The following is a 24837-nucleotide window of genomic DNA, read 5'->3' on the forward strand; positions in this document are numbered from 1 at the left end:
CACATATAGACAAACAACCATTCACACTCACATTCATACCTATGGACAATTTGGAGTCGCTAATTAACCTAAGTTGAAATATTAAAGAAGTTGCCATAAAGTTGTAATATAATGATAAACCAACTAAATCTAGAATTATAGTAGCTTTGGAATGTTAAATTTTCAAGAAATATTATGGGAACAAAGTCCAAATATTAGAAGAAGAACATGTAGTATGAAGATTCATTCATTCATTTTCTACCGCTTTTCCTCACGAGGGTCGCGGGGAGTGCTGGAGCCTATCCCAGCTGTCTTCAAGCGAGAGACGGGGTACACCCTGGACTGGTGGCCAGCCAATCACAGGGCACATATAGACAAACAACCATTCACACTCACATTCATACCTATGGATAATTTGGAGTCGCTAATTAACCTAGCATGTTTTTGGAATGTGGGAGGAAACCCTGGCAGATGGCAGAGAGTGGGATTGAACTCAGGTCTCCTAGCTGTGAGGTCTGCGCGCTAACCACTCGACCACCGTACAGCCCTTGAACAATTTTGTCTAATGAATTTGTATTACTCCAAACCGTGAATATAAAATTAATTCGATAATAAATTTGATAATAAATTCGACTTCAGGCGTTGAATATTTTCCTCACCTTTATCAGCGCGTCCCCTCTTGCTTTCCTTGCCGTATTCCATCGAGTCTGCCTCTTTGATGCCGGACTGGGCTAACACACAGTGACTTAATGTGACGCCATCATGGAGGTGGTCTAAAGGAGTCCAAATCATCATCAATACTGACGTTGTACTATGTGTATAATGTGCTGCTTAGGAGTACAGGCGAAGTACACACGTATGTTTTCTGTAGGCCGGTCTGTGTGAGAAGGAGAACTGGACACGCTGCTGCTGTGATTGGATGACATCTGAGCTTCCTCCAGCGAGGGGGAAGGGGAGGGGCTGTCGTGCATGCACTCCTATTGGGGAAACAACAACAAAACAATGTCACATGTCACACTTCTGGTCACATGTCACACAGATATTGGCAAGTATAATGAGGCTTACTGTAAATAAAGTTTTTATCATAGGAATATCAAAAAAAATTTGAAATATTTTGAGCACTATTTTTGAAATTAATCAAATGGGAAGATACTTAACTCCATTGCAATCTTTTTCATTTCTTATCTACTCAAACTAAGAAGAGTCTTTAAAAAAAGTCAATATTATTTGTTTATTATTAGTTAAATGTTCATAAAAAGTTATTAAAAAGTTATTAAAAAGTTATTAAAAATTAATAAAAATTAATAAAAAATTAATAAAAATTAATAAAAATTAATAAAAATTAATAAAAATTAATAAAAATTAATAAATGTATTAATTGCTAATAATTTATCTACACTCATGCCACGATAAGTTAATTAGAGCAAAGAAAATATGTTTTCTAAATATGGTTTATATCATTATAGTAGAGCCCTGTACACAGGAAATAACACCCCTATAGTCCCTTTTACGCTTTTATTATTCTCTGTTTACACTAAATTGCGATTGCGCAGGCTACAGGATCACTGCAGGGACACAAGAGACGAACGTCCATGGCTTTAAGGATAGCATGCTAGCAAGCTAACTAGTTATACAATTTGGAATTTTATTTTATTCTGAACTTAAGAAAAGGTTTCAAACGGAGTGGGGGAAAAAAGACAAAGTAAGAAGTCCAAAACTTACCACTTCCACACCGAATGGGAGGAGAACTATTTTCCAATCTATCATGTCATGCACTGTTAAGGTAATGTAATGTAATATTTTATGTATATTTTTCATATTTTTGAATGTCTTTAAATGGAGATACCACTGTATACTTCCAATTTATCAATGTCCGCCATCTTTGTGGACATTGTTGCTAAATGCAGAACCCCAAAAATAGCCCACTTCAATCTAATTTGCCCATTTTTTGTATGATTCCCGATAAAAAAAACGGCTTCACGTAAGTGGCTGCCTTCACCTTAATAACCGAGGCGGGGGTCCGGGCGGCGGGGCTGGCGTGGAGCTGCGCCATGTTGGCTATGCTGGCCAGCGTACTCAGTCGGTTCATTTGGCCCATCGCCATGGAAACCGAGGCAGGCGCCAGACTGGCCGGGATCAGAGGATGTGACATCATCATGAAGGGCAACTGGTCCAGAACTAAACAGCAGAGAAGACAAGAAGAAGAGACGTCAGTTGAATTCCCGCCCGATCAGATGTAACACAACGAACGTCTCAGAGACTTAGTTCGGAATCGTACTGTAACGCGGGTCCGTGTTCTTGTTGCGTTCGCTGCCAGTATTCCGATGCCCTGACCGGCTACAACAAAACACGTCTTGTACCACTTCCACCTCATCTCCTCCCCACCGATCTATTGTCCGCAAAGCTCTCTTTAAGTCAAGAATGGACTCGCTTTAAAAGGGAAATCCTTTCTGTCAACAGCCCCCCCGTGGCTTGTTGTCGTCCCTCTGGTCCTGACACAAACACTCCTGATTGGGGAGACTGTGGATGTTGGGATGGTGGGGGGTTGGGGCGGGGGGGTATGACATAAATATTTATCATTTAATAAAGGCACAAGCAAAAAACAAAAGACACACACGGGGAGGAAGTGGAACAAAAGAACTGATGGCAGTTCTGGTGCTGGGCCAAGCAATGCATGCTGGGTAATTATGATGCACACAAAGGATGGGGGGGGAAACAATGCTGGATGCCATTTCGCACAATTGTCATAAATAATATGAAAGGAGGGATGTGGGGGGGCATGAAGGATGGACAGCTAAGGAAAGGAAAGAATGAAAACAGAGATGAAGAAAACGAAGTAGGAAGGGGAAGAAGCAATGGAAGAAAAATGAAAGGACGGATACAGAAAATGAATGGAAAGAACATGAAAAAATAAAGAAAAGAAAAAAGGAAAGCAGGGTCGCTGGGGTATGATGGAACCTATCCCAGCTGTCTTCAGGCGAGAGGCGGGGTACACCTTAGACTGGTGGCCAGCCAATCACAGGGCACATATAGACAAACAACCATTCACACTCACATTCATACCTATGGACAATTTGGAGTCACCAATTAACCAAATATTACAAGAAGAACATGTAGTATGAAGATTCATTCATTCATTCATTTTCTACCGCTTATCCTCACGAGTGTCGTGGGGGATGCTGGAGCCTATCCCAGCTGTCTTCGGGCGAGAGGTGAGGTACACCCTGGACTGGTGGCCAGCCAATCACAGGGCACATATAGACAAACAACCATTCACACTCACATTCATACCTATGGACAATTTGCATGTTTTTGGAATGTGGGATAATATAGAAAAATATAGAAGTGGAAGGGGGCTGCACGACGGTCGAGTGGGTATCGCGCAGACCTCACAGCTAGGAGACCAGGGTTCAATTCCACCCTCGGCCATCTCTGTGTGGAGTTTGCATGTTCTCCCCATGCATGCGTGGGTTTCTCTCTGGGTACTCCGGTTTCCTCCCACATTCCAAAAACATGCTAGGTTAATCGGTTAATTAATTAGGTTAATTAGGTTAATCAATTAAGAGAAGTTTGCATGTTCTCCCCGTGCATGCGTGGGTTTTCTCCGGGTACCTCGGTGTCCTCCCACATTCCAAAAACATGCTAGGTTAATCGGTTAATTAATTAGGTTAATCAATGAATTAAGTTAATTGGGGACTTCAAATTATCCATAGGTATGAATGTGAGTGTGAATGGTTGTTTGTCTATATGTGCCCTGTGATTGGCTGCATGGCCACCAGTCCAGGGTGTACCCCGCCTCTCGCCCGAAGACAGCTGGGATAGGCTCCAGCACCCCCTGTGAGGAGAAGCGGTAGAAAATGAATGAATGAATGAATGAATAGAAGTGTAAGAATAAGGAAGTGAAAGAAGGAAGGAGGGATATACTGTAATGAACGGATGAATACAGAAGCGAGGGAAGCATGAGAACGACGACAGAAAGTACATAGAGGAATCAAGGAGAAAGGAAATGAAGAAGGAAGAACAGTAAAGTAAGGGAGGGAAGGAAGGGGAAGGAAGGACAGCCAAGGATAGCAAGAGAGGAAGGAAGGAAGTCAGGACGACTAAATGAAGACAAAATGGAAGAAAAAAAAAAGAAGTACAGAAAAGTAAGTAAATTCTGAAGTACTTTATGAAGAAAACAAAAAACAAAATACGCGTATAATCTCTATCGCCCGCTGCTCCCGAGTCCATCCCAGCTTTGATGCGACAGCGAAGGTAACACCGCATGTCCGCCGCGTCCCTCCTTGATCAAACCCCCCTTCTACATATCATTTCATTCCCACCCCGCCCATCCCTCGCTCTTATGTTTCATTAAAAAACATCAAAAGTCAAAGTGGCTCTCTTATGTTTATCCAAACAAACCATTACTGTAAACAAACACTTGCTGTAAATTTCCCAGAAGATCTTGTTAAACGCACAAATGGCTGCTTGCGCTCTTCCCGGGACCTACAAGGTGTCACGCTCAGCATTTCTCTGTGTGTGTGAGCTGACATCGTGTTTGCAGTACTACTAGTAGAGAACGAGTATCTGCCTATGCTTCCCATAAGGCCGTGGGTGGGTGGATTGGGCGGTGCTATGGAAAACAAAACATGTTGTATTCAAGTGTGTGTTTCCACTTGACTCTACCATTAAGAGTGATTAAGCTTTACAGGTTTCTAATGGGTGCCGGTAACCATGCCACCTAACTACACACAGATGCTATCCGTAGCCAGCACAATGGTAAACAATCCTGTTTACACAACAAGAGCGCTACAGACAACAATAATGAGGAGAATAATAAATAAAAAACTTTTTAAAAATTTGGATATTAAATTTTTTTTATTAAACTTTACCAAGTTAAATTTCAGGGCGGCACGGTGGACGAGTGGTTAGCGTGCATACCTCACAGCTAGGAGGACCAGGTTCGATTCCACCCTGCATGTTCTCCCCATGCATGCGTGGGTTTTCTCCGGGTACTCCGGTTTCCTCCCACATTCCAAAAACATGCTAGGTTAATTAGCGACTCCAAATTGTCCATAGGTATGAATGTGAGTGTGAATGGTTGTTTGTCTATATGTGCCCTGTGATTGGCTGGCCACCAGTCCAGGGTGTACCCCGCCTCTCGCCCGAAGACAGCTGGGATAGGCTCCAGCACCCCCCGCGACCCTCGTGAGGAAAAAGCGGTAGAAAATGAATGAATGAAGTTAAATTTCAATGTCATAATATTCAAATATAATAATAGTAATGATAATAAATAATAACAAATATTTTTAAGTAATAAATAAATGAGTTGAGTGAGTAGAGTACAAGCAATTATTATTTAAAAAATTACATTAAAAACTTTAACAATTAAATGCTGTTTTATTATTATTATTATTATTATTATTATTATTATATATATATGGATTGATGACAATAATAATAACTTAATAAGAATCAGACATAGACAGAAAATTTAATTTATATGTAAAATAATAACTTAATAAGAACCAGATATATAGACACAGAGAAATTAAATTTATATATAAAAAAAAATGTAACTTCACCAAGTTACATTTCAATATCATTACATTTAAACATAATAATAGTAATGATAACAAATAATAAATATTTTTAAATATTAAATAAATGAGTAGAGTGAGTAGAGTACAAGCAATTATTATAAAATATTATTAAAAAAATATTTATTATTTAAAATTTAAAAACTTTAACAAGTAAATGCTGTTGTTTTATTATTATATATGGATTGATATAATTGATATAATATAATATATAATTAGATATACAAAATTTAACTTTACCAAGTTAAATTACAATATCATTACATTTAAATATAATAATAGTAATGATAATAAATAACAAATATTTTAAAGTATTAAATAAATGAGTAGGTTACAACCAATTATTATAAAAAAATATAATAAAAAAGTATTTACAGTTAAAACCTTTAACAATTAAATACTGTTGTTTTATTATCCGTAGCCAGCACAACGGTAAACACTCCTGTTTACACAACGTGAGCGCTACAGACAATAATAACGAGGGTATAAAAATAAAGAATAAACTCTAGATTGATAGTGTATTCCACACAGACCTCCGTATAAGCCCTGTCATCTGTCTAAACACACTGATGTCGCTTTAACCTGTCGATAACAGCGGGTGGAAGGCGAGGGCGGAGGGCGGGGGGCGGGGGCGGGGTTGGTGCATCCGCCTTATTTTGTGCATATGCGCGTGTGTGTTGCATCATTGATTGTGCAGCGTTTGTCGTTTGCATTCAAGGTAGTGAATTAGAGAGAAGACTATTGATTGGGGCTTCAGCCTCTCATCTTATTCATCTCTCTATCTGTCTATCTGTCCTTCTGGCCGGCATGCCACCCCTCTTCTTAAATATGTGTGCTTTTAGCCAAAAAAAACACAGAATAACAACGCTAAAGTGGCATAGACGCACACCGTTCCCAGGGTCAACAAACACAACATTAAACTGTGCAAGTGAGGCATTTTGCTGCATGCTTTGAATGGGAAAAAGTAATGGTAATAGTAATGGTTTAATTTCATTTGAACATGCATCAGATTACAATTGAATGCATCACATAATCAGTTCACAGTTCCACATGTCCAAAAGGAGTAGGAAGAAGCAAAGCTTATTAAATCCTACTCCTCCATCTGGTACTTTTACAATCAGTAACTGTTACATTTGTTCACTTCCTGCTTTCCTAATATAATAAAAAAATATTTTATTATTTTTTTAATTTTTTTTCAATTTTTACAATTGTTTTATAATTGTTTTATAATTTTTCAAATTTTTAAATAATTTTTTAAAAATTTTAAATTTATATATATTTTTTTTATCACGTACCGAAGTACAAGGTGATATGAGCATCCAATGACATAATGGGTACCATAGTAACAGTCAATATAGTGATATATATAGCACATCATGACACATTCACAGTTCCACATGTCCAAAAGGAGTAGGAAGAAGCAAAGCTTATTAAATCCTACCCCTCCATCTGGTACTTTTACAATCAGTAACTGTTACATTTGTTCACTTCCTGCTTTCCTAAGATATATATTTTTTGTTTTATTTATTTATTTTTGTTATTTTTTTAATTAATTTTTTATTTTAATGTTAAAAAAAAAAAAATCCACATACTGAAATGCTATGGCTTTTTAACGTAGTCCTAGCATAGAAGTGTTTCAAATGTACTTCTTCCCTGAGATCATATTTCTCTTCTCTTGTAGAGAAGTATTGGATGACATTTTTAGCTAATTGGTTATTTTTAGCCTTATGCATTATTTTAGCTGTTTGAAAATTAACTATATCAGCAAGTTGAAGTATTTGTGATTTTAGAAATAAGGAGTAGTTGCATACAGATAATATATACAAATAAAACAATTAAAAACAAACAGCCTTTGGTTCAAACTAGCATCTGGAAAATGTCTCCTATATTTTTTCCAACATAGCCAAAATAAGCCAAAAACAAAAATGTCCCCAAGGAGATAATAATGAACCGCTCAAACAAACGACGTTTGGCGTTGGATGATATACCCAAGTCAGAGTGACGGACTCCTTCCTCTCTCAGAGGAAACAACGGCGGCTGATGTCACATCCTGGTTTCAATCAGCCGCACGTAAACACAGCTGGCGACTCATATTGACAGATGTGCGAGAGGACAAAACAATCGTGCGGAGTGTTATAACAAAGCAATTAAAGGTTTTGCGTTGTGTGTATGGGAGGGGGGACGGGGGGATAGGTGACACCCACCCAATCCGGGACTGTGATCGCCATTCTCTCCATTGGGGCCGCCATGATGTTGTTGGTTGCTGTGGTAACCGCCCATCTCTAGCTTGATCTTTTTCGCCAATGCGGACAAATCTGTGTGGAAGACAAGAGTCACAAATAATAAATAAATGATTGCCCTTTTTTGGTCTTCTTAAAAAATAATAATAAATAAAAAACTTAAAACAAATTAAATTTGGATATTAAAAAAATATATTAAACTTTACCAAGTTAAATTTCAATGTCATAATATTTAAATATAATAATTGTAATGATAAAAAATATTAAGTAATCAATAAATGAGTTGAGTGAGTAGAGTACAAGCAATTATTGTGAAAAATAAATAAAAAATTTTACATTTAAAAACTTTAACAATTAAATGCTGTTGTTTTATTATTATATATGGATTGATGACAATAATAATAACTTAATAAGAACCAGACATATAAACAGACAAATTAAACTCATATATAATTTTTTTTAACTTTACCAAGTTAAATTTCAATATCATTACATTTAAATATATAATAGTAATGCTATTATTTTAAATAATAGCATAATAATATAATAATTATTATAATAATAATTTAAATAAATATATATATTTAAGTATTAAATAAATGAGTAGAGTACTAGCAATTATTACAAGAAAATATTATATTTTTTTTTAACATTTAAAAACTTTAACAATTAAATGCTGTTGTTTTATTATTATATATGGATTGATGACAATAATAATAACTTTAAAAAATAAATTAAATGGAAAAATAAAAAATTTAACTTCATCAAGTTAAATTTCAATATCATTACATTTAAATATAATAATAATAATGATAACACATAATAAATATTTTTTAAATATTAAATAAATTAGTCAAGTGAGTAGAGTACAAGCAATTATTATAAAAAAATATTATTTAAATATGATTTATTTATTTAATTTATTTACATTTAAAAACTTTAACAATTAAATACTGTTGTTTTTATTCTAGACATATCCTCTATCTATCATACAATAAATATCTATTCTTGATCCAAAACAGTAGAAAAAGTAGCCCCACAATAACAAACAAACAAACAAATCAAGCCTCCCTGATGTAACTAAACACAACCTCATTGGCGGCGGCGGCGGAGGTAAGAGAGAAGGAGACAGAGAAAGGAGATCAATAGTCATGAGATGGATGACCCCGGTGAAAGATTAAGAGCGGCGGACGTGCAGGAGGTTGTCATTGGAAGACATTCATTGTGACTGCACCGCTGCACTGGTCATTTAGTTTGGCAGGGAATCAAGCAGGACATTCATCTCTCCCACATGGAGCACTCGGGGTTGGGGGGGGGGGCACTCACCACCACCACCACCTTTACCCACAACGTATTAGCAGGAAAAAAACAAGTGCACATATTTTTAATAGAGGTTATGCTCTTTTTTTTTTTGCATAATAGGATACTCCGAATGAGGAGAATTGGGGGCGCATTTTAATTTACAGTACGTCTTGAACCCCAGAGGACACTTTGACCCGCGGAGTAACCTTTTAAAAAAAATCTGTATGACGCAGAAAATTAAATATGTCTCGCAACTAATGCAGACAAACATGGCTAAATTATTAAAGTCGGACAGAGCCAACAACTGTGCAAACACCAGCGAGGAAATACAAACATGGCCTAAAGTCTTCATTTCCTGATCTGGGCTGCATGGAAACATTAACACTCCAAACTCGGCTGCTTTTTTTTTTTCTTCTTCTACTGTTCCTCACAGTCCAGGGCTCGACAATAACGATGTACCGATCAAGTTAAAACAAAATCGGGGCAAGTAAATCCAATTATTAATATTCCCGTCGGACAAGTGCACTTTAGCGTGCCGTACTGCCAAGAGTTTTCGTAATTCCGGTAGTAATTTGCAAACCAATCCTTGCAAATCTTGAAATGGACCAATCAGAATGGTTTATTTAGACCGCGATCCGTGTTTTACCCACACCTGTTCTTGTTCGCGATCAACCAATCAGCGATCATTTGACTACGAAAACATCCATCATGGCGTCCCTGCCCACATGGTCTAATTCAGGGGTGGGCAAACTTTTTGACTCGCGGGCCGCATTGATATAACAAAATTTCCGGGGGGGGGGGGGGGGGGGGGGCAGACTATATATTTTACACATAACAGTCCACCTTGTATTATTGTATCTGTAAAATTGTCATGCAATCTTTCTAATTATTATTTATTATTTTATATTTATATTTAAATATTTTAAAAATAATAAAATATTATAATAATTAAAATAAAATTAAAATAATAATTATTATATTATTATTATGTAAAATATGCAAATATAACAATATTATTATATATAATTAATATAATAATTAGCATTAATATCATAAATATAATAATCATAATAGTTATAATAATAATATAATAATAATTATTTTAATTTTTATTATTATTATGTGCTTGTGTCTCTTTTTTCAGGAGCACTTTGTAAACAACAGACCATGTCAAACAACGAAATTGATACAACCATCAAAAGGTTGGCTCAGGCCATGATGCCAGGTTGTATTCATTCATTCATTTTCTACCGCTTTTTCCTCACGAGGGTCGCGGGGGTTGCTGGAGCCTATCCCAGCTGTCATCGGGCGAGAGGCGGGGTACACCCTGGACTGGTCGCCAGCCAATCACAGGGCACATATAGACAAACAACCATTCACACTCACATATTCACATATATATATATATCGGATGGCCGCATCGTGGCGCTCCGATTCGCCGAATCGTGACAGGCCGCTATACGACGTCATTTGCAGCGTTTGCAGCGTTGCCTGCGCGTCCAGGTACATCCGATATATGCGGGGGAAATTTAATGGAAATGCATTGGAACGGGACTGGAGATTTTGTCCGAAATAGGCGAAATCCGTTATAAAAAATCCGATATATGCAATGAATTTTTATTGGAAATGCATTACAGAAAAATCGGTTCTTTTTTATCTGTCCGTTGTGAGCGAATTTCCGATATATATCCGAGTCCGATATATATATATCCGAGGTTTACTGTATTATGTGATGAATTATCAGCATATATTGATATATGATATCATTATGGCAAGTCTTTTCATTTTACATGGGGGCAAGTTCGGGCAAGTAAGGATTCCCCCATGGGAAAGTCATTTTTTGTTTTGAACGTAGAGCCCTGCCTCACACACAGAAAAAGATGTGTCCAAAATGCGGACAACCACAACAAATTGTCCCTTTTCTTCTCATCATCTCCGTTCTTCTGAACTGCCCTTTCCTCCTCCCCCCCCTCCCTCCTCCTCCTCCTCCTCTTCCCATCCCCGTCTCCTTATGTTACCTTTTCAAATGTCAGCATCACAGTGGGATGCCTGGCCGCCATGTTGCGTCTGTGTGTGTGTGTTTTTGTGGCGACGAAGACACACTAAGGAGGCACGGCATCAAAAGATTCCTTCAGCCTTTTTAACGCTCAAAATGTCCTCGATGGCGTTCTGCCTTCTCATGTGGGTCGACTCTAATCAGGAGCGCTGACATTGCCCGCCTCGCCCTCTTCTCCTTGAGGTGGGAAAGAGAACTTTTTTTTCCCAAAGAGAGCGAGAGAGAGACGCCACTCCAGCGCCGGTGCAATCACAACAACCGCACACACACACACACACACACACACACACACACACACACACACACACCTTTGAACAAGGAGAGGAAGTAGCGGCGGCTAATAGAAAATGGCTTCTTTTGAGCAAGAGAATGAAAAGATCAGGTTGCAAAGGGACGACACAAAGGCAAGGGCAACTTTGAGATCGGTGAGGGGGGCCGACAATTGCTTTTCTCCCTCTCGCTACACACACACACACACACACACACACAAAAACACACACACACACACTTAATTGAATCAACTTCACAAGTGAAGTATCATGAGTGCTTAGCATCCAGCGGCTTTATCTACCTCTGCATGCGCTTTGAAGTGTCAATTCCGCTCTTCGGCTGCTGGTGTGCAAGTCCCGTTTGTTGTTTACAGGAAACCAATCAGCGGTATTAGTGCCGGCTGAGCAAATTGCTCCTTAAAGATACTGCAACACTGGTTCTGTTGCTGCCGTGTTGTGCAATACGCTTCATGCTCAAAGAGAGACTTACGTTTTTTTTTTTAATGCACTCTAGCTTCTCACCATTCGCGGGGGTACACCCTGGACTGGTGGCCAGCCAATCACAGGGCACATATAGACAAACAACCATTCACACTCACATTCATACCTATGGACAATTTGGAGTCGCTAATTAACCTAAGTTGAAATATTAAAGAAGTTGCCATAAAGTTGTAATATAATGATAAACCAACAAAATCTAGAATTACAGTAGCTTTGGGAATGTTAAATATTAAAGAAATATTATGGGAACAAAGTCCAAATATTACAAGAAGAACATGTAGTATGAAGATTCATTCATTCATTCATTTTCTACCGCTTATCCTCACAAGTGTCACAGGGGTGCTGGAGCCTATCCCAGCTGTCTTCGGTGCGAGAGGCGGGGTACACCCTGGACTGGTGGCCAGCCAATCACAGGGCACATATAGACAAACAACCATTCACACTCACATTCATACCTATGGACAATTTGGAGTCGCTAATTAACCTAGCATGTTTTTGGAATGTGGGAGGAAACCGGAGTACCTGGAGAAAACCCATGCATGCACGGGGAGAACATGCAAACTCCACACAGAGATAGCCGAGGGTGGAATCGAACCCTGGTCTCCTAGCTGTGAGGTCTACGCGCTAACCACTCGACCGCAGTGCCGGCCAGAAAAAAATTAAATAATTAAAAATTAATGTAATGACAAACAAAGAAAAAAAACTTTGTTTGTCATTACATTAATTTTTTAATAAATTTTAATTAATCTAATTAATCTAATTTAATTGGGAATTGTAAACAAATGTAGCTTTGTCGTACACCCCAAGAAACACCTCCTGGGAGACATTGCTGACACCGTAAACAGAGAAGAGAGCGTATCTCGCCGACAGCTCACGCCCATATAAGGAAGCCCACACTCTGTGACATCACAGAGAGCCAGTGTTAGAAAAAACTCTCTGAAAGTCAGCGTTCAGAAACTTTCCCAAACGTCTTTCAGGGCTCACTTCCAAATGTTCAAACCTCATTACCTGAAACTTTGGCATTGTTTACCACAACAATACAACATTATAACTACATTTAAAAAGCATAATAGCATAAAATAGCATAAAAGCATAATAGCTCCCCTGGAATGAATTTTTACTTATTTTTGAGCCCTATAAACTCTGAGCAACAGTTGGCCAGACAAGCTGGTCACGTTATCGAAAAATCAGACGCAATAATGTCGACTCTTACTAATGGAATACGTCGATTTCTGGGCGTATCAAAGGATTAGCGCTATTTTAAGCAACACTTATTTCAAAATAAGAACTGCTTGAACAAAGAAGAATATTAGGGACTTTTTCATAACGCAAATGTAAACGTATGTCATTGTTCTTACCTTTCACAGCGGCTATTCTTTTTACACTTGCGTGACCAAAACATGCAGAGGTAGACAGAGCTGCAGGAGGTTGCCTACAGCCGCAGTTGTTAATGCCATTGTTTTTAGAGTTAATCGAATAAAGGCGCTACATGGGCATTTACGGGAAGTGAAATGTTTGGAGTCTTATGAGTGCAAACAGCAGTTGAGTCCCCTAACATTTGTCCTTGCTTTTCATGCGCTACAACATTGAAAAGTCACCCCCCCCCCAAAAAAAAAATCTAATTATGCTTCAACTTATCAGCAGATAATGAATAACTGCCACAAAGTTACAAAGGACTTTTGTGAACTTTGTAGTTCAACTGGAAAAAAAAAGTTTGCAAGCAGGTCTTTATCCGAGGTGTCAGCAGTGTGTGTGTGTTAATCTGATTAATCAGTCGCCTGGCACAGCTCCGCCCCCCCCCCCCCCTCTCGCCGTCCTCCTACAAGCTACTAGTGGTGATGGGTGCAATGTGTCATTATGAAGGTCTGCAGAAAAAAAGCACTGAAGGTCCATCTATTATTCCGTAATGTAAGCAACCTGTTCATTTTTTAACCTGACGGCTGCCGGGCCATTACTTTGTTGTGCAACAATACGTCACATGTTCATCACTACGGGAGATTAGAGACTAGATATGGGAAAAAAAAATGCCAATGGTTTGTGTTCAGGGCTTGTAAGTTACTCCATATTAAACTCACTATGGAGAGCGCTGATATTTTTGAGGACCTTCTGCAAAAAAACACAAGGTACTCCGTGGAACAGGAGATATCTGCAGTTTTTAAGGACCCGGTGCAAAAACACGAGTATGATATCTTCTATGAGAAAGGAGCACAATGTGACGGGATATACATATATATAAATGTATGTTTGGGTAATGCATGAAAATGTAATGATAATGGTTTTATTAGATTTGAACATGCATCAGATTACAATTGAATGCATCACATAATCAGTTCACAGTTCCACATGTCCAAAAGGAGTAGGAAGAAGCAAAGCTTATTAAATCCTACCCCTCCATCTGGTACTTTTACTATCAGTAACTGTTACATTTGTTCACTTCCTGCTTTCCGAAATACAGTTTAAGGTTTTGTTTTTGGGTTTTTTGTTTTAAATTTTTAAATTTTTAAATTCATGTCCAAAAGGAGTAGGAAGAAGCAAAGCTTATTAAATCCTAACCCCTCCATCTGGTACTTTTACCATCAGTAACTGTTATATTTGTTCACTTCCTGCTTTCCGTAATACAGTTTAAGGTTATGTTTTTGGGTTTTTGTTTAAAATTAAAAAATTGAAAAATTGAAAAATTAAAAAATTAAAAAATTAAAAATTTAAAAAATTAAAAAATTAAAAAATTAAAAAATTAAAAAATTAAAAAATTAAAAAATTAAAAAATTAAAAAAAATAAAAATTAAAAAATTAAAAAATTAAAAAAAATTTAAATGTTAAAATTTTAAAATTTTTAAATGTTAAAATTTTAAACATTTTAAATTGTTTGTCCTGTACCGAAGTACGAGGTGATATGACCATACTATGACATAATGGGTACCATAGTCAATATAGTGATATATATAGCACATCATGACTGGTTCAAGACTCTTCATCCTTGTATTTAGCAAACATGGATGGATGGATGCAAAAATGTTAGTGAAACGCATGAAAATGTGTTTTTCTTTGGAAAACAAAGAAATTTGCAAGCGCTCCCTAACTTTTGAGCGGTGTTCTGCTATTTTTAACATCATACTGCACAAAATACCAAAGTCAAATATCTTCAAAAAATCAAAAATCTGCTGTTTTTAGGAAGATATAGCAAAAACAAGACAGAAGCCCACCGTAGAAACGCAGTGATGTCAATCAAGGGGTCGGATTTGGCCCACGGAAAGATGGTATAAAAACCGACACAATGACGTGACAATGGCGCGTCATTGTGTGTGACATTTAGCATGCGTGCGTAATGAGTACTGGGTGGTCACCTGCTGGAGGCATGATCCCGGCGTGCATCAGACCGCCGTGGGACAGCATGTGGTGAGTCCCGCCCTCGGTCACAGTCTGCAGCCTCTTGGGCGGTCGTCCGGGCCTTGAACTGCAAGAACACAACATTGCTTATTAGCCACTTTTACTACTTCTCTTTCTCTCTGAATCACGCTGAGAAAGAAATGGGTGGCCCGCTTGTGGAGAAAATGGCCTTCGAGTGCATGAAACTCAATGAATGAAGAAAAAAAAAAAACCAAAACTGAAATCCTGGAAGGCTGTACACAGCAAATCTGCCCTCCCACCTCCGTGGATACAAAGCAAGCAGAAAAGGAGTTTCCCCTATGGCATCAATAAAGGGCCTCATTACAGTTCAGCTTACTCATTCATTTGTTTGCTTATTAAATGTGCGCTCGCCCACTCCTCTTGCTTCCCTCACTTGGACGTTTGCTTCTCTTTTCATAATTCTTCACCATCATGCACTCCATCACGGTTACACACTACTCTATATGCCATGTCGGAAGGATACGTCCAAGAGAAATTCAAGTTTCGAGCCACTTTCCAGAAATGTCATAATGAACTTACTCAGAAAATTAAACAGGAGAAACAAGACAAGAAAATTCATTCATTCATTTTCTACCGCTTTTCCTCACAAGGGTCGCGGGAGTTGCTGGAGCCTATCCCAGCTGTCTTCGGGCGAAAGGCGGGGTACACCCTGGACTGGTGGCCAGCCAATCACAGGACACATATAGACAAACAACCATTCACACTCACATTCATACCTATGGACAATTTGGAGTCGCTAATTAACCTAGCATGTTTTTGGAATGTGGGAGGAAACCGGAGTACCCGGAGGAAACCCAGGGAGAACATGCAAACACAGAGATGGCCGAGCGTGGAATTGAACCCGGGTCTCAGTTCCAAATGTGAAATTTGTAAATAGTTAATTGGATTAAATTAGTAAATACATATTTATTTTCATGTAAAACAACCATTTTTGTGTTGTTTATGCTGGAGCCTATCCCAGTTGTCTTCGCGCGAGAGGCGGGGTACACCCTGGACTGGTGGCCAGCCAATCACAGGGCACATATAGACAAACAACCATTCACACTCACATTCATACCTATGGACAATTTGGAGTCGCTAATTAACCTAGCATGTTTTTGGAATGTGGGAGGAAACCGGAGAACCCGGAGGAAACCCAGGGAGAACATGCAAACTCCACACAGAGATGGCCGAGCGTGGAATTGAACCCGGGTCTCAGTTCTAAATGTGAAATTTGTAAATAGTTAAGAGTGTTATATTAGTAAATAAATAGTTATTTTCATGTAAAACAACCATTTTTGTGTTGTTTATGCCGGAGCCTATCCCAGCTGTCTTCAGGCGAGAGGCAGGGGTACACCCTGGACTGGTTGCCAGCCAATCACAGGGCACATATAGACAAACAACCATTCACACTCACATTCATACCTATGGACAATTTGGAGTCGCTAATTAACCTAGCATGTTTTTGGAATGTGGGAGGAAACCGGAGTAAACCCGGAGAAAACCCACACATGCACAGAGAGAACATGCAAACTCCACACAGAAATGGCCGAGGGTGGAATTGAACCCGGGTCTCAGTTCCAAATGTGAAATTTGTAAACAGTTAATGGTGTTATATTAGTAAATAAATAGTTATTTTCATGTAAAACAACAATTTTTGTGTTGTTTATGCTGGAGCCTATCCCAGTTGTCTTCGAGCGAGAGGCGGGGTACACCCTGGACTGGTGGCCAGCCAATCACAGGGCACATATAGACAAACAACCATTCACACTCACATTCATACCTATGGACAATTTGGAGTCGCTAATTAACCTAGCATGTTTTTGGAATGTGGGAGGAAACCGGAGTAAACCCGGAGAAAACCCACGCATGCACGGCGGGGAGAACATGCATACTCCACACAGAGATCGCCGAGGGTGGAATTGAACCCCGGTCTCCTAGCTGTGAGGTCTGCACGCTAACCACTCGACCGCCGTGCCGCCCTGTGCTCATTTATTTGAGCGAATAAATGATGTCATTCTTGACTGTACACGTCTACATCGTGTATTAACACTTCCGGGGTAAGTGTACCGTGCTCGGATACGGTACGACGCAGCGCTCATTGTAGCGTGAGCGTGGACCTTATACGCTCAATCAATCCCTTTTTTTCTCGGGTGAGAAAATGGGGGTGTGCAGTTGCTGAAAAGCTGTCAGACATCACTTGGGCTCTGACTAAACGGTGTGAATGTCCTGACAGGGGGAATAACACGGGCCACATCAGGCTTAATGACAAGCGGTGCGGCTCATCTCCTCTCGTACTACACACTTCATAACATGAAGCCTGTGGGCGCTCGTATGCCCGCGAGGGGGGGGTATTAAAAAAATAGAGCGCGGCCAAAGAAAGTGTGAAGAAGAGAAGTAAAAGTGGAGGAGGGAGAGATATATGGAAGGAGGGTCCGAGAGATTAAAAAAAAAAAAAAAAAAAGAGGGCGATAGACGAGCAGCAGCAGCAGCCGCTTCCTAGCGTGGGGTGTCTTTGAGCAGATTTTAATTAGAATCTAATCCAGCCGTCATTAAGGCCCCATAAACGAAGCTGTCAGTCAGGAGATTAATGGCGCCTCATTTGCATATTGCATATAATTCATCAATTACCCAGCAGAAAGGACCAATCCCCTGTTGACACACCCACTGGCTGCGAGAGCGGAGAGAGAAAGATTATGTAGCCGCTAACTGGGAGAAAAACAGGTAGCATGAGCACACGTGTGCACGTGTGTGTGTGTGTGTGCACGTGTGTGTGTGTGTGTGTGTGTGTGTGTGTGTGTGTGTGAAGTGTTCAAAGGTTAATTTGATGAGCCGATGAGCTCCACAGTTCCTGCCCTCGGTTTTAATGAGTTGTTATTATTGTCTCTTATTATGGGCCCAGACCGACTGGGATGTGACAGCTGACATCAGATATCTCACACACACACACACACACACACACACACACACACACACACACTAAGACACGTTTAGGTTACCACATAGGAATGTGTAATAGGTGTCTGTCGGCGAATGTGCGTATTAAAAAGTATTTTTGGCAGCGACATCAAACGCAATCTGTTCTGTGACGCTGGTTGACTTCTAAGTTGTTCTAATTTCAAAACGTATTTTCCCACAGCAAATAACGTAAAGTGAAATAACTCACCGGAGGCTCGGAGAGCCTTTATTAACCGCACGGGCAGCCGTTTAACATTCTTGACTGTCATGCAAGCGTAAAAAGAAGCTAACCGCTGTTTAATGAAAGCAGAAAGGTGTTTGCAGAGCAAGACAGTCACGTTGTGGAGTTTAAAGTAACTAAAGTAAGTTTAAATTCACTTCCAGGACTTGACATAAAAGCAGAAATAAAGTTAACCACAGTTAAATACAACTAAAATAAAGTAAAATCACTTCCAGGACTTGACATAAACGCAGAAATAAAATTAACCACAGTTAAATACAACTAAAATAAAGTAAAACCACTCTGGAGCACTATTGGAAAGGTTTTAAATAACACTTTAACTATCATATAGGTCAAGTAAAAGTCAAATCTAGAGAGGAAAGTGTTTACAAAGCAATTCTGTCATACAAGCGTAAAAAGAAGCTAACCGCTGTTTAATGAAAGCAAGGTAAAGGAGCAGAAAGGTGTTTGCAAAGCAAGACAGTCACTTTGTGGAGTTTAAAGTAACTAAAGTAAGTTTAAAGTAACTTCCAGGACCTGCCATAAAAGCAGAAATAAAATTAACCACAGTTAAATACAACTAAAATAAAGTAAAACCACTCTGGAGCAGTATCAAAAAGGTTTTAAATAACACTTTAACCATCTTCTTTAACTTCCAGGACTCAACATAAAAGCAGAAATAAAGTAAACCACTGTTAAATACAACTAAAATAAAGTAAAACCACTCTGGAGCAGTATTGGAAAGGTTTTAAATAACACTTTAACCATCATGCAGGTCAAGTAAAAGTAAAATCTAGAGAGGAAAGTGTTTGCAGAGCATGAACATTAACATGAACATTAATCAAACTTAATAATTTTTTCTGGGTCCATGATACCATACAGCATCCATATCAAACTTAACATTAAACTTTCATATCAAGGCGGGGGGGGGGGCCCTCAAACTAGCGTCCTGCGGTCCACATTTGGCCAGCGGGCCGCGCGTTTGAGACCCCTGCCATACAGCATCCATATCAACATTAAACTTTCATATCAAGGCAGGAGGCCTCAAACTAGCGTCCTGCGGGCCACATTTGGCCCGTGGGCTGCGTGTTTGAGACCCCTGCCATACAGCATCCGTATCAACATTAAATTTTCATATCAAGGCGGGGGGCCTCAAACTAGTGTCCTGCGGGCCACATTTGGCCTGCGGGCCGTGTGTTTGAGACCCCTGCCTTACAGCATCTGTATAACCTTAAACTTTCATATCAAGGCGGGGGGCCTCAAACTAGCATCCTGCGGGCCACATTTGGCCCGCGGGCCGCGTGTTTGAGACCCCTGCCATACAGCATCCGTATCAACATTAAACTTTCATATCAAGGCGGGGGGCCTCAAACTAGTGTCCTGCGGGCCACATTTGGTCCGCGGGCCGCGTGTTTGAGACCACTGCCTTACAGCATCTGTATAACGTTAAACTTTCATATCAAGGCGAGGGGCCTCAAACTAGCGTCTTGCGGGCCACATTTGGCCCGCGGGCCGCGTGTTTGAGACCCCTGCCATACAGCATCCATATCAACATTAAACTTTCATATCAAGGCGGGGGGCCTCAAACTAGCATCCCACGGGCCGCCCGAGGGCCGCGTGTTTGAGACCCCTGCCATACAGCATCCATATCAACATTAAACTTTCACATCAAGGCGGGGGGGACTCAAACTAGCGTCCTGCGGGCCACATTTGGCCCGCGGGCCGCGTGTTTGAGACCCCTGCCATACAGCATCCATATCAACATTAAACTTTCACATCAAGGCGGGGGGGCCTCAAACTAGCATCCCACGGGCCGCATTTTGGCCCGCGGGCCGTGTGTTTGAGACCCCTGCCTTACAGCATCTATATAACCTTAAACTTTCATATCAAGGCGGGGGGCCTCAAACTAGTGTCCTGCGGGCCACATTTGGCCCACGGGCCGCGTGTTTGAGACCCCTGCCTTACAGCATCTATATAACCTTAAACTTTCATATCAAGGCGGGGGGCCTCAAACTAGTGTCCTGCGGGCCACATTTGGCCCGCGGGCTGCGTGTTTGAGACCCCTGCTATACAGCATCTGTATAACCTTAAACTTTCATATCAAGGCGGGGGGCCTCAAACTAGCATCCCACGGGCCGCATTTTGACCCACGGGCCGTGTGTTTGAGACCCCTGCCTTACAGCATCTGTATAACCTTAAACATTCATATCAAGACGGGGGGCCTCAAAGTAGCATCCCACGGGCCGCATTTTGGGCCGCGGCCCACAAGTTTGAGACTCCTGCCATACAGCATCCATATCAACATTAAACTTTCATATAAAGGCGGGGGGGCCCTCAAACTAGTGTCCTGCGGGCCACATTTGGTCCGCGGGCCGCGTGTTTGAGACCCCTGCCTTACAGCATCTATATAACCTTAAACTTTCATATCAAGGCGGGGGGCCTCAAACTAGCATCCCACGGGCCGCATTTTGGCCCGCAGCCCACAAGTTTGAGACCCCTGCCATACAGCATCCATATCAATATTAAACTTTCATATGAAGGCGGGGGGCCTCAAACTAGTGTCCTGCGGGCCACATTTGGCCCGCGGGCCGCGTGTTTGAGACCCCTGCCTTACAGCATCTATATAACCTTAAACTTTCATATCAAGGCGGGGGGCCTCAAACTAGCATCCCGCGACCCGCATTTTGGCCCGCGGCCCACAAGTTTGAGACCCCTGCTCTAAACTCTACCGCCACTTTTGTCCCACCTTATTTATTTGTTTCAAATGCACACACGGCCACACACAAAAGCAGGATACATATTTTTAGGCGTCCGTTTTGAAGGCAACGCGCCTTGAAAATGATAACACACTTCAAATGAGAAGCAACAACACCGACTGGAGTGTGGAAATATACGACAGCAACAAAGCGGTGGCTGTTTTAACTGTAGCCGCTTCCCTTTCCTTCACAATTGTTTATTTGCACACACTAATTAATGGCCTGTGTGTTGCTGATGGCTCGCTGCACCTTTGTGTGAGTTGCATTAAGAGAGCGAGGAGGGGGGGGGGTAGAGAATTGGAACCTAATTTTGTGTTTAGTCTTCAAGTGTGTTGATACATCAAAGTGACCCGCAGAGGGAGGTCTATATATGTGTGTGTTGTTGTTCATGTAAGTGTGTGTGTGTGTGTGTGTGTGAGGGTGAAGAGTGCTGGGTTCCCTGAGGTAGGATTAATGAAAAAGCCTTTCATGGAAAAGTCATCAAGCTGAGGGGATGGAATGAGAGTGAGGAGGGGGAAAGAGAAAACAGTGCATTGTGTGTGTGTGTGTGTGTGTGTGTGTGTAAGGTGTGCACAGAGGAGGAGGGGGGGGGGGTGTATGGCTTATGACCTCTTTGTCTCAAACTTTAATTAAAATCTCACCCAGACGTCCTCCCTCATGCCAGCACTGGCCACACACACACACACACACACACACACACACACACATAACACAACGATACATTGAGATCTACCCTTACTGACTTTTTTGTGTATGCGTGTGTTACCTGTGTGTAACTTGAAACGGCCAACATGGCAGCTGTAGCTTAGCACAGGTGGAACAGAAAAAAAAAACATAACAAAAGATGACAGATCAGGATCATAATGGAGACCCTGGCAGTCAGGAGTCGGGGAGAAATGGAATGAAAGAAGAGGAAGCGTTGGGAGTCAAAACAGTGGAACAGCTAAAGGTGCTGATAGGGAGCAGCTGCGTTTGTGTGTTTTGCCTCAATGGAGCGGCCGGCGTTTATTTACTCCGATGCAGAGACAAGCGGAGGTGCGGCACTAAATGCTATTTGGCTAAAAGTATTTTTATAGTAATACCGGTACAGTGGAACCTCGGTTTATTTAGGTCATTAATCCGTTACAAAAGGTCAGATGCAAAGGGTGCTGGAGCCTATCCCAGCTGTCTTCAGGCGAGAGGCAAGGTACACCCTGGACTGGTGGCCAGCCAATCACAGGGCACATATAGACAAACAACCATTCACACTCACATTCATACCTATGGACAATTTGGAGTCGCTAATTAACCTAGCATGTTTTTGGAATGTGGGAGGAAACCGGAGTATAGCATAGAAAGCATAGAAACGTTATCTACAATACAGTTTTTACCACTATTAGAGCCCTCTAGACAAACACTAACACCCCTATAGTCTGCTTTTGCACTCGCATTACATGAAAACTTACACATTAGCATTAGGAATGCCGAATGCTAACATTACTGAGTACTACATGTCATTTATTGTTCAATAGTCACAAAACAATCATTCATTCATTCATTTTCTACCGCTTATCCTCACGAGGGTCGCAGGGGTGCTGGAGCCTATCCCAGCTGTCTTCAGGCAAGAGGCGGGGTACACCCTGGACTGGTGGCCAGCCAATCACAGGGCACATATAGACAAACAACCATTCACACTCACATTCATACCTATGGACAATTTGGAGTCGCTAATTAACCTAGCATGTTTTTGGAATGTGGGAGGAAACCGGAGTATAGCATAGAAAGCATAGAAACGTTATCTACAATACAGTTTTTACCACTATTAGAGCCCTCTAGACAAACACTAACACCCCTATAGTCTGCTTTTGCACTCGCATTACATGAAAACTTACACATTAGCATTAGGAATGCCGAATGCTAACATTACTGAGTACTACATGTCATTTATTGTTCAATAGTCACAAAACAATCATTCATTCATTCATTTTCTACCGCTTATCCTCACGAGGGTCGCAGGGGTGCTGGAGCCTATCCCAGCTGTCTTCAGGCAAGAGGCGGGGTACACCCTGGACTGGTGGCCAGCCAATCACAGGGCACATATAGACAAACAACCATTCACACTCACATTCATACCTATGGACAATTTGGAGTCGCTAATTAACCTAGCATGTTTTTGGAATGTGGGAGGAAACCGGAGTATAGCATAGAAAGCATAGAAAAGTTATCTACAATACAGTTTTTTACCACTATTAGAGCCCTCTAGACAAACACTAACACCCCTATAGTCTGCTCTTGTCTCCTAGCTGTGAGGCCTGTGTGCTAACCACTTCACCACCATGCAGCCAAGTTCAGTATATGAACCAAAAATATATATTGCAGAGAAGAATTAGCATAGAAAACAATGCAAAATAAGACCAGAGTTCAATTCCACCCTCGGCCATCTCTGTGTGGAGTTTGCATGTTCTCCCCGTGCATGCGTGGGTTTTCTCCGGGTACTCCGGTTTCCTCCCACATTCCAAAAACATGCTAGGTTAATTAGCGACTCCAAATTGTCCATAGGTATGAATGTGAGTGTGAATGGTTGTTTGTCTATATGTGCCCTGTGATTGGCTGGCCACCAGTCCAGGGTGTACCCCGCCTCACCAATGTGGGTACCAGGATTTTTTTTTTTTTACCAAAATGTTACATGACAGTTTAAATGTTAGGTTAAGTTAAAATGTTAGGATTGGGGGTAGCGGGAAGGAGTTTTGTTTCCCGCTGATTAATTAAGACCGGAGCGTCTATTAGAGCGGAGGCCACACAGTGTGAGAACATCGGGAAGCATGCGAGATTCCGTTTGGAATACATTAGCTTTTACAGCTCCCATGATCCCTATGCTTTCCATTTGTGTTTAGCACCGTTTGTATTCGCCGTCACGGTCACACGGCTTTGATAAATCATAACCATCGCCGCCGCCGCCGCCATCATCATCATCATGAACATGGACACCGCTTTTTGCACGGGGAGAGACAACCTAAGACGAATCGGAGGATCTGCTGTTATTGGGAATCCTGCGGGATGATGTCATGGGAGCTAGCAGGCGGGATGAAACACACTAATGCACACAGACACAAGACGTTTGATCACGGCAAGAATCCGATTTCCTAGACTGATACCGTCTTGCATTCCTCTCTAACATTCCAGGGTCAAGACGATGTCAGGAGCATATGTGTGTGTGTGTGTGTGTGTGTGTTCACTCCATTACGGCCTGTCAAGAAGATTCCCTATCTCTCATCCCGCTCTTCTTGATACAACATCAAACGAGTGCAAGGGTTAAAGTTGAGCTAAACACAGCACCCGAAAACACACACACACACACACACAATACCCACCCCCGCCACCGCCATTTGAAAAACCATCGCTCTAATGGAGCCCGCTTTGACAGTGAGTTATGACATGGCAATGGGGCTCAGCTTTGAAGACTATACACACACACACACACACACACACACACACACTGCATTTTTCTTGCCAAAATGTCCCCACAATAAAAGGTGAGATGTCCAAAGTTGTGCCACACAAAGACAGAAAAATGAGCACACACACACACATACACACACACACACACATAC

General features: G+C 40.9%; 1 protein-coding gene across 2 annotated transcripts in view; it reads right to left on the reverse strand.

The window, feature by feature from the left end:
- Positions 1 to 24837, reverse strand: part of dachc (dachshund c) — a 50669-nt gene that overhangs the window by 13342 nt on the left and 12490 nt on the right. For both annotated transcript variants that reach the window (XM_058059002.1, XM_058059003.1), the window contains exons 2-6: positions 15271 to 15380; positions 7763 to 7873; positions 1979 to 2157; positions 836 to 956; positions 639 to 752 (exon numbers count right to left, since the gene is read on the reverse strand). In XM_058059002.1, coding sequence (XP_057914985.1) covers positions 639 to 752; positions 836 to 956; positions 1979 to 2157; positions 7763 to 7873; positions 15271 to 15380 — 635 coding nt within the window. The remainder of the gene's footprint in view (positions 1 to 638; positions 753 to 835; positions 957 to 1978; positions 2158 to 7762; positions 7874 to 15270; positions 15381 to 24837) is intronic.

The sequence above is a fragment of the Doryrhamphus excisus genome, chromosome 20 (genome assembly GCF_030265055.1).
Source record: "Doryrhamphus excisus isolate RoL2022-K1 chromosome 20, RoL_Dexc_1.0, whole genome shotgun sequence".
Classification (NCBI taxonomy): Eukaryota; Metazoa; Chordata; class Actinopteri; order Syngnathiformes; family Syngnathidae; genus Doryrhamphus; species Doryrhamphus excisus.